Source organism: Rousettus aegyptiacus, unplaced genomic scaffold (genome assembly GCF_014176215.1).
Source record: "Rousettus aegyptiacus isolate mRouAeg1 unplaced genomic scaffold, mRouAeg1.p scaffold_m13_p_3, whole genome shotgun sequence".
In the NCBI taxonomy this organism is placed as follows: Eukaryota; Metazoa; Chordata; class Mammalia; order Chiroptera; family Pteropodidae; genus Rousettus; species Rousettus aegyptiacus.
The window spans coordinates 1274665-1284397 of NW_023416306.1; the positions used below are offsets into that span (position 1 = coordinate 1274665).

At 63.0% G+C, this 9733-nt stretch overlaps 1 protein-coding gene across 5 annotated transcripts; it reads left to right on the forward strand.

Moving 5' to 3' along the window:
• The first annotated feature begins 5449 nt into the window (after positions 1-5449).
• TMEM250 (transmembrane protein 250) lies at positions 5450-9468 on the forward strand. Of its 5 annotated transcripts, none has more exons than XM_016153035.2 (2): positions 5450-5774; positions 7213-9468. In XM_016153035.2, exon 2 carries the CDS (start codon positions 7263-7265, stop codon positions 7749-7751), a length of 489 nt encoding a protein of 162 aa, XP_016008521.2. In that variant the 5' UTR covers positions 5450-5774; positions 7213-7262; the 3' UTR covers positions 7752-9468. The 5 variants fall into 5 exon arrangements, with proteins under 5 accessions (XP_016008521.2, XP_016008523.2, XP_036095224.1 ...); XM_016153037.2 differs by having other exon boundaries at positions 5450-5661; XM_036239331.1 differs by lacking the exon at positions 5450-5774 and adding an exon at positions 5793-6215.
• The last annotated feature ends 265 nt before the right edge of the window (positions 9469-9733 follow it).

Sequence of the window (9733 nt, forward strand, 5' to 3'; positions counted from 1 at the left end):
TAACGGAGACCCTCTGCCAAAATGCGGGGAGAACGGTAAAGAGGGGTGAAGCAGATTGGGTTCTGGTTGAAAAAGATAAACCAAATTTCACAAAAAGAAACGAAACACCCCACAGAGTTTCGGTTCCTTCTGAAAGCACGAATCCTCGTGTGGGTTTCGGGCATCCTCAATCTGCTCGGGTCCGGGTGGTCCCATTGGAAGAGGCAGTCTGAGCGAAACCTGGTGTGCGCCTCTGCCAGACGGGCAGCGCCAGGCCCGGGTCCCCACCGCAGTGACCTCCGCAGCCCTGCCGGGCGCTTGCGGGGTGCCCTGGCCCCGTTCCCTGCGGTGTGCGCGCTCACGGCCGTTCATCACTTCCCGCCTCTGGATTATTCTGGGGCTGATTAAATTAGTGAATGCAATCACAATCTGAAGCAAGTTAATTGAGAGAATTTATTTGGGCCTGACAGTTTTATGCATGTTTGATTAAGTATTATAAGGTCGGTTTTTGATTTTGCATAATTTAACTTTAAATCCTGTGCTGGGGGCCATCAACCATTAATGACCAAAATAAACCTCTTTTAAGATGCATCTATTTATGATTTATTTCTGAATGCAATATCTTCCAGAATTTTTTTTTTTTTGGTGCTGTCTCCAAAGTGACAAATATGTTAAAAGTAACATTTGCGTTCACCCTATAAATCTTCTGGAATGTATACAATTCATTAAAAGTTTTGAAAGAAGTACAGGTTAGCATTTATATTGCAACAAGTGACATACAAATGCGTATGTTTGTCTTCCAGGGGCGCCGTAAAATATATCCGCCTGGCGGGGCTCCTGGGAGCCGGACAGATCGCCCACGCTCAGGGTGCTGATAGCCCTGCCGCACATCTTCCCCCTGCCAGCACAGCACTGTTCCGTCAACAGAAGGATGAGTCGTGTCTTTTGTGAAATTAGCACGGGGGTAAATAGAGCCTGGGCCTGTGGGCGGCTGGAAGGGGCCAGACGGGGTGAGCAGCAAGCTGGGCACCAGCCTCCTGTGCCCCCCTTTGTGGCCTCTGTCTGGGTTTTAGGAGGGCAGGGCACATTCATTAAGTGGCCGAGGGCCTGCTGCCCGGGAGGAGGTCAGAGCCACTGTGAGGGGCTGGAGTTCAGGCGCTGTCCAGCTCGCAGCTAAAGGCTGGACACCTAGGAAGGCGAGCGATCTGCCCTGCCTCGGAGCCGCCCGCGAAGCCTGGGGGCGGGTGAGGGGCTCTCTTGTGACGGGGACAAATCCGTGATCTGTAATCGGCAGTGTAGCCGCCCTGGACAGGCCCCAGCGTCGCTCTGTGTCTGTCGAGGGCGTGGATCCGCTTCCCCAGATTACTGTGTCCTGCGCTGTGCACACGCTGTCTGTGTGGGGCCCGGACTGGTCCCAGCTGGGTGACATGCCGTGGACGTCAATGGGCGATGCCAGGCCCGGGGCAACAGCAGGGGCCTGGAGCCGCCCGTCCTCAGAGGGGTGGGGTGGGGGGTGGCCCTGCACGGCCTTGCCGAGGGTGAGTGACCAGCTCCGGCCAGCCTGGCACTTGGGAAGACGCGGGAGAGACAGCGGCTGGGGGAGGAGTGAGGAGGGAGGAGCAGGTGGACAGGAGGCCACCCTCCCTCTCCCCGACTGCCTCGAAGGGGTGGGGCCCAGAGGACAGGAGACCGTTGTGCCCCCTCACCCCACATTGGAAAGGGGTGAGGCCCCAGCCGCACGGGGCAGAAACGTGGTTCTAAGGGTTTGAAATGACATGCTGCTCTGCTCGGACCACTGGCCCAGAACGGACCGCCGAGACTCAGGACCGGAACCTGGTTCCGCTCACAGGGGCCCGGCGACCGACGGCCTGGGGCAGGGGCCCGACGGGGTGCAGACAGCACCTCTCTGCTCTGCATGGCTGGGGGCGCAGCTGGGAAGGCTCAAGTTGGGGGGGTGCGTGACCCAAAGGGCTGGGGCTCCCTCATGGTCCCCGATGCCCCTGTACGTCCGGACCCATGTGGCATCCTGCATGTGACCCCTATGTGGCCCTCGCGTGGTCCTCGCCTGTCCGCCACTGCCCCCCCACTGCCCCCCAGTTCCCACCTGCTTCCCACATGTCCTCCACCCGACTTCCACTGTGACCCCTGCATGGTCCCCCTCCACGTGCCAGCCACACGGTCTCCAAGTGCCCCACGCGCCTTTCCTGCAGGTCCCCCACGGCCAACCTCGAGCCCAGGGGCCGGGCACAGCAGCTGCGCTGAGCGTCCAGCAGGCGGGGTGGGCGCTACGCATTGCCTCCGGCTCCACCCGGAAACCCCCAGCGGCCCTGAGTCCCCAGACTGGTCGCTAAGGCAGCCCAGAGCCGAGGGGAGGAAATCCCCTGGTGGCATGGTGACCACAGGGCCGTGTGAGGACGGTGCCTCTGTGCCAGCACGTGGAGGGCAGGGGACCCCTAAAACTGTCCCGACCCAGCCTGACACAGGGGGGTAAATGCCCGTTTGAGGCTGGGCCAATGAAATTTCCAGAAAGGCCAGGGTAGAGGTTTTAGGGTCTGTGGCCACTGGGTCTCTGTCGTACTCAGCTCTGCCTGGAAGCCTGGGGACCAGGTGGCCCGCTCTGCGACACTGCCCCAGCAGGTGGCGCCAGGCCACTGCCAGCAGCTTCGAGGCCTGCGCCAGGCCTGGGGCCCATCCGGGGAAGGGGTCATGGGGAGCACGGAGAGTGAGGTGGGGACCCCCCACCAGGGCAAGGCTGTGACCTAACACACGTGTGGGGGGGTGGGGGGACCCTCCAGGTCCCTGCGCTGAGCCGGCCCTGAGGACACAGCACCGGTCCTCGGCCAGGTCACCAGGGTGTCACCTAGCGCCTCTGTGGGGTGAAACGACGGAGCGCGCTTGGTGTTGCCCCGGGAAGCTTTTGGAGTCGTTTAAACACGTGCACGATGGACGAGTCACAGGTGGATAAACATCTTACCGTGGTGAAGAAACAGCTTTGGGGGGAGGAAGTGTAGGCTAGAGAGTAATCAGAATCCCCCTCCCGGGGTTGGGGTCCCAGGGGAGGGGTGGCACCGGCCAGAGGCGGCTTCCCGGAGAAGGGGATATTTGACAGGGGTCCTGAAGGGCGTGTAGGAGCCCGCTGGGTGGAGGCGGGGCAGAGAGTCGCAAATACCAGGAGCGGAGGCAGACACGAAGGAACAAATCGTGGACCAGAGCAGTGCGGCCCCTCACAGAGCTGAGGGCGTTGGCTGTGCGGGGCGCCCCAACAGGAGAGGGCTGGGCCAGGGGCCGGGAAGGGGGCTACGCCGGCAGGATGGGTGCGGAGCGGGGGCGGGTGCAGAGACCCAGTCCGCACAGAAGGCGCGCGTTAAGAGACACTTCTTAAAACATCCCCCTTCCGGCCGGTCCCCTCCTGCCGCTGCCTCACAGCTGCTCTGGGCCTCAGGCCTTCTCGCCACTCTGTCCTGACCCTGCCAGACCGTCCTCACCAGCAGGGCAGGAGCCGAAGGGCCAGGACCACACGTGCCACCAATATCAGCCCTTCCTACGTGACAGGGAAGGGATGTGGGCGGGTCGGGGTTAGCGCTCAACTGGGTGACATGCAGGCACTTAGCTCCTTCACGGGAGAGGCTAGGTGGAGAGGCTGGCGGCCCTGGTGGTCAGCCAGGAGGGGGGCGACACCCAATTATGTTCTGTCAAGGGCGGGTGCCTGAGAAGTTGGCCTCAGAGCGTCCAGAACTGAAGTCAGCGGCCAAGACGGGAACCGCCAGCCCCCGGGGGATAGATAACCACTGCCGCGTGTGTGGACCTTGCAGAGTCTCTGAACTTGGTAGAATTCGGGCGGATGAAACTTGCCAGCTACATCCAAGGGGCAGGAGTGTCTCTCCCCCAACACCTCGGTGGGATTAAAATGTTTAAAAAACGTCTGCATGGGCCTCCCTGCACCGATGGAGCCTCCCGCCCCGTCTTCATGCCCGTCAGGCTCCCCGAGAGCCCGGACACTGCAGACACTTCCTCGGAGGTTTAAGCTTTGATGGCCGGCGTGAGTCGGAGCAGCCACCCTGAGCCGGGGCGGGAGGTGGGCACAGCCATGAAGGCGAGGCCACGCAAGGTGGAGGAAGGATTGTGGGACCAAAAGGAAGTTTTCTCGAAGCCCCGGGGCCCACCTCCCTGGGAAAAAGATGGTTGCTGGCGGCATCAAGGGCACCGAAGAGCAGCACCTAAGAGCCTGTCTTGAACAGCGTGGGAAAACGGAAGTGGCTGAAATCCAGACGGACCGACCATGGCAGGGCCATGGCAGGGGCGGCTCTGCCTTAGTAACCTTTGATGACCGTGACTCCGTAGACGAGGCTGTCATTCAGAAACGCCACACTGCCAACGGCCACGACTGGGCAGTAAGGAAAGCCGTATCTGAGAGGCAGCTGGCGCTTCATCCAGCCAAAGAGGACGACGTGGTTCTGGAAACTTCGCTGGCAGTCGTGGAGGCGATTCTGTTGGGAATGACAGCTTTGGTTGTGGAGGAAACTTCAGTGGTTGAGGTGGCTTCGGCGGCAGCCGTGGCAGTGGAGGCTATGGTGACAGGGGTGGATGGCGTTGATGGATTTGGTAATGACAGAAGCAATTTTGGAGGTGGTGGGAGCTGCAATGATTTTGGGAATCGAGCAATCTTCAAATGCTGCACCCATGCGGTGTGGGAACTGGAGGCAGCAGCTCTGGCCTCTACTGTGGCGGAGGCCAAGCTGGCCGTGTGGTTCCGGCAGCGGCAGCATCAGCATCAGCCATGACCGTGGCAGTGATGGCTGTGGCAGGAAGCAGCCGAGCGGGAGAGGACAGCCAGAGAACTGTCCCAGAATCCGCAGGTTACAAGGGATTTGCGAACTCAGCCCAGCGCGGTGGTGGCGGGTGGTGGCCGGGCCTCGCTGCCCCAAAGACGTGTTTTAGATAAGGCTAATGTGCGTGGGTAAAAAAATCGAGGACCGCATTTGTGGCCAATTGTGTAACAGCTTATTTTAGTTTTTATTCTGAGGAAAGTTTAAAGCATTCCGACAGAGTTTTAATGTAAATTTATTGATCATGACGCAGAATAAATGTGACTTTAAAAAATAACAAGTGCGTAGAAATCCTTTCTCATGGGAAAGGGCAACCCCGGAGCCTGTGCGGGCCACAGATGGGGTCTGCCAGCCTGCGCCCCCCGACCCCTCGGGCTCCGGATCCCCGCCCCAACCCCGTGCCCCGCAGCAGCGCTCCGGGTCGCAGACTCGCAGGCCGCGACGGGTCCAGGCCCCAGGACAAGCCCTCGGCAACCACAGGCCGAAAGGCGCTCGCAACCCCGCCCACGGGCCCCGCGCCTGCGCACTGCCGACCAAGCAGGTCACCCCGGTGCGCGCAGACCCACTATCTGCGCCTGCGCGGCCGGCGTCGTGCGAGGGGCGGCGATGCCGGCGTGACGTCATGCGCCGCGCGCCGCGTACGCGCGCACGCCAGCCTGGGAAACGTCGAGTTCCGGGGCGTTCGGAGTCAGCCCCAAGCTGCGGGGGAGGGAGGCGCTCTCGGTGTCGCAGCGGACGGAGGGGCGTGAGGAAAGGCCTACGGTGGCCGCAGAGGGACGGCTACGGCGCCCACGCTGGGCCAAGCGCCGCCGGGCTCCGGAGCCCCGGCCCTTCGGGGCGGGTGGGGACTCTTGAGGTAGCGGGCCCCGCAGCCGCCGCGCCGTAGGCACCATGCGGCCGCCCTGCTCCTGGAGCCGCGAGGGACACGGGGGCCCGCAGGCCGGGACGCCGGCGCGGAGAGGGCACCCGGTGAGCGGCCGGGTGGGCCGGGGTGGCCCCGGCGTCTCCAGGGCAACGAGCGGGGCTCGGGCAGCTCCCCGGGAGACCTGGCGGGTCGGTCCTGCCCCGCCCCCGCGGACGCCGGCTCCTTCCGGGGCGAGTGAGCGGAGCCGCCTCATGCCCGGGATGCGCTGATCCGAGACCCGAGGCCTCCTGCGCGGCCGGGTGCCCGGGCGGGATGGAGCCGCTCCCCCTCGGGCCCGCGCGCCTCGGCCTTGGCCGCTTGTCTCCCACCTCCAAGCCCGTGGCCAGATGTCTGGGGAACCGTGAGCTGGGGCCAGGTGGTGATCGGAGGATAGCCGCGTCCCCGCAGCGTAAAGGGAGTGAGGGGCGGCTGTTGAGTGAGTGACCCTCCAGACGAGGGCACCGACGGTCTGAATGCCATTCTTGGAGGTGGCAGGCCAAGACGAGGTGAAGCCTGGCTCAGCGCGGGTTCTAGACGAACCCCGCGCGCCAGGGGGGGAGTGGCCGTGCCCGGCCCCCAGTCCCCCGCTTCTGGCCGGAGCCGCGCTTGGTCGGACATGCGCTGTGACCAGCGCTGGACTGGGAGCTTGCAGAAGTTCCCCGCGGGGCACCAGGCCACAGCCCATCTGCGGCGGGGGTGGGTGGGTGGGGGCTCAGGGGGCAGCCCCAAGTCCCCCGTAATTGCTTCTGTGATCCAAGCTTTGCTGCTTGGACTTCACCTTCTGTTCTTCCAGCGCTTCGTTTCCACCCACAGATCGTTTACACAGGATGTAAGGGGCGGTTAGTTACTAGGTACAGCTAGATAGCCCCTTGCTAGTTCTGCTTTCCCCGCGGCCCAAGACTGGGGATCACACGCGTCAGCTTTTGCCCACCCTGCCAGGCGTGGTCAGGCCTTTGTCTGTAGTATGGGCCTCCCACCGCACCCCTGAGGTCACAGTGCTGTGGCAGAACTGTCTGGTCCCCCCAACGTCGGTGTCAAAAGTTGATGCAAACTGGTGCACTGTGCTCTGTGGGCACCTCTCATCCTCATCCAGGTCCTGTCGTAGGATCCCACTGAGGGACTTTTATTCACCCTGGATAAAGTGGCCCCGGAAGTGCAGGCAGGGCGGGCACCCAGATAACAGCAAGAGGGTGTCTAGGGAAGTGGGCCGTTGTCCCTGGCAGAAGCCAAGAGGAGCCAGGGTTGCTTCCTGTTGGCCCCCTCTGTTCCAGCACTGACTGCCACCACCCTAGCCCTTCTTCCTAGTGTCGCTGGTGGAATTGGCACTTTTGGTTTGTGTGCGATTGTGGGTCCCTGAAGAGGGTCCCTGTTAGCGTTTGTGGCACATCCTGCATCCTAGCCTTGGTTTCCCTGGGGCCCAGGGCTGGCTGGTGTCCCAGACAGGGCCGCGCTCGCTGGCTCATCCCCTGGCTGACCGGTTCCTCTGCTTGTCTGCTCCCGCAGGCCCGCGCCTCCCCCGGGGCTCAGTTGCCAGCTGCCAGGCCTAGGGGCCCATGACGCCTATGCTGACCGCCGCCTGGACGCCGCCTCCGCCGCGAGCTAGCGCCGCCGCCCAGGCCCCAATGCCGGTCATGCCCATCCCGCGGCGGGTGCGCTCCTTCCACGGCCCGCACACCACCTGCCTGCACGCGGCCTGCGGGCCGGCGCGCGCCTCCCGCCTGGCGCGCACCAAGTACAACAACTTCGACGTGTACGTGCGGGCGCGCTGGCTGTACGGCTTCATCCGCTTCCTGCTCTACTTCAGCTGCAGCCTCTTCACCGCCGCGCTCTGGGGCGCGCTGGCCGCCCTCTTCTGCCTGCAGTACCTGGGCGTGCGCGTCCTGCTGCGCTTCCAGCGCAAGCTGTCGGTGCTGCTGCTGCTGCTGGGCCGCCGGCGCGTGGACTTCCGCCTCCTCAACGAGCTGCTGGTCTACGGCATCCACGTGACCATGCTGCTGGTCGGGGGTCTGGGCTGGTGCTTCATGGTCTTCGTGGACATGTGAGGGCCCATGACGCGGCTCCTGGGCTTGTGTGCCGTGACCGTGGGGGTCGATGCCTCGTTGGTTCCTTTCCTGTGGGTAGGTCAGGGCGCTGTGCTCCGTCCTGCATCTTAGACGGGTCTGCAGACGTGGCCGCGCTCTGGTCTGTCCTCGGAGAGGAAGGGGCTGAGACTTCGGCGGAGGGGACGCTGCGCCCTGCCTCCTGCTGGCTTTGTCTCTGACCTCCTGTGTGTGCGTTCCAGTGCGCATGCCTGGGGCCACCACCCCGCAGTCCAGCCTGCACTTTCCGGGCTGTGCAGCGGGGGGCCCGTCGCTCCAGCCTGCACTTGGAGAGCCTCTGTCGCCGCCCCTTCTCCAGGACGCTGGGAGGGATGTGTCGCCCAGGAGCAAATGTCGGAGGTCTTCCAGGCCACACACCCCAGCCCCTGCCTCAGCCCTAGGGGAGCGTCCGGCACACTGGCGGGTCGCCGCACTGCCGCAGAGGGGTCGTTCCCACACGGCCCCTCCTCCGCCTGCCACCCCGAGGCGTTGGGGTCTTGCTGCCAGGCCGGGCTTCAGGGTCACCTGGGTTGGCACAGGCGCAGCACAGCAGAGGGCCACGGCCTAGGCAGGCGTTGCAGCCTGGCCCAGGGCGGGCCTGCGAGGGTCGGCGTCTCCTCAGGGTGCGGGGCACAGCTCAGTTCCTTTCTGGTTTTGGGGGTGCTTTTGGTCTCTTCCCGTATAGGAATGTCCAGAGTTGAAACTTCTGTGTCTGGGAGAGACAGATGTCGCAGGTCCGGGGAGGCACACCAAGGCCCCTGAGTGCAACCGGGGCACATGGTCCAGCCCTGTGTGTAAAAGCACCTCGCAGGGCCGAGGGTGCATCTGCCAGCGACAGGCCCAGCTGCCCCTTTGTCCCCGCCCCGGCCACGGTCAGAGCGGCTGTGGCGTGTAGACAGAGACGGTCATGGGCGAGCACTGGTGGCCGGGAAAGAACGAAGCACAGTGGCCTGGGGGCAGCTTTTGGTCCCAGAGAAGAATGCACTTGAGAGGGCAAGCGTCCTGCCCGGACCCCACTCTGGCCTCCTCCATCGGAGGGGTCTGGGCGGGCGTGTGGATTAGTGGCCACCATGGGCCTTGTCAGCAAGTGAGAGTGACGTCTGAATAACAATGCTGGGGCAATAGGTAGAGATCGGGGCAGGACACAGGGCCCCATTGAGGGTGACAGGTCGCCACTGCTTCACCCCAAGCTGTCCCCACACCCCCTGGCAGGCCAGTGGCCAGGGAAACTGTCAGGACAGTTGTCTGCACTGGAAGAAAACCCCAATCAGGTAGAGAAAGCAAAAAATACTTGGCTGTAAACCGTGCTCTTTAATTTGTAGCCAGCTCTGGCGGACGATTGTCACCCTGAGGTCAGTGGGAAGGCTCCTCTGGAAGGTGCCAACGGCGGGTGAGGAGCTGCCTGCGTGGACCCCACTTCTCAGCGCTGCAGAGAACCTTTTGCACTAAATCATGCTGTTTCCTAAAAGCTTTGTTTTGTGTTGATTATCCCACGTTTCTCAGACCCTCTGAGGCCCCCTCGCTGAGGCGGCAGGAGGGGTCTGGCTGTGCCCCCTGGAGCCTCAGCGTGGCGGGGCCAGGAGTTAGGATGCTCACCACGAAGCTGCTTGGTGTCCCGAGTGCCTGTTAAATTCTTATGAAACGAGCCACCTGCATTAAACTTATTTTTTTAACATGTTAATGGAGTGGTCACTTAAAGCTCAAAAAGTTTCTTTTTTTAAGGATGTGAACAATCACAAACAGGTAAAGCGCGTCTGGGAGCAGTCACCGTGCGGGCACGGGGTCAGCGGCGGAGCCTGCCTGGGGGATTTGGCAGGGCCGGTGGCGAGGATCTCAGCTGCGGGGGGCTTAGCTTTCGATGGGACAGCTGGCGAACCGGCCTGCGAGGACAGAGGCCTGGCCGAGGCTCCGTGGGGACGCTGCTTCCAGGCCAGGGTCTCCCGTCC

Excerpts from the sequence above, each read along its gene's own strand:
- TMEM250 (XM_016153035.2), top strand. The coding sequence starts at position 7,263 with ATGACGCCTATGCTGACCGCCGCCTGGACGCCGCCTCCGCCGCGAGCT.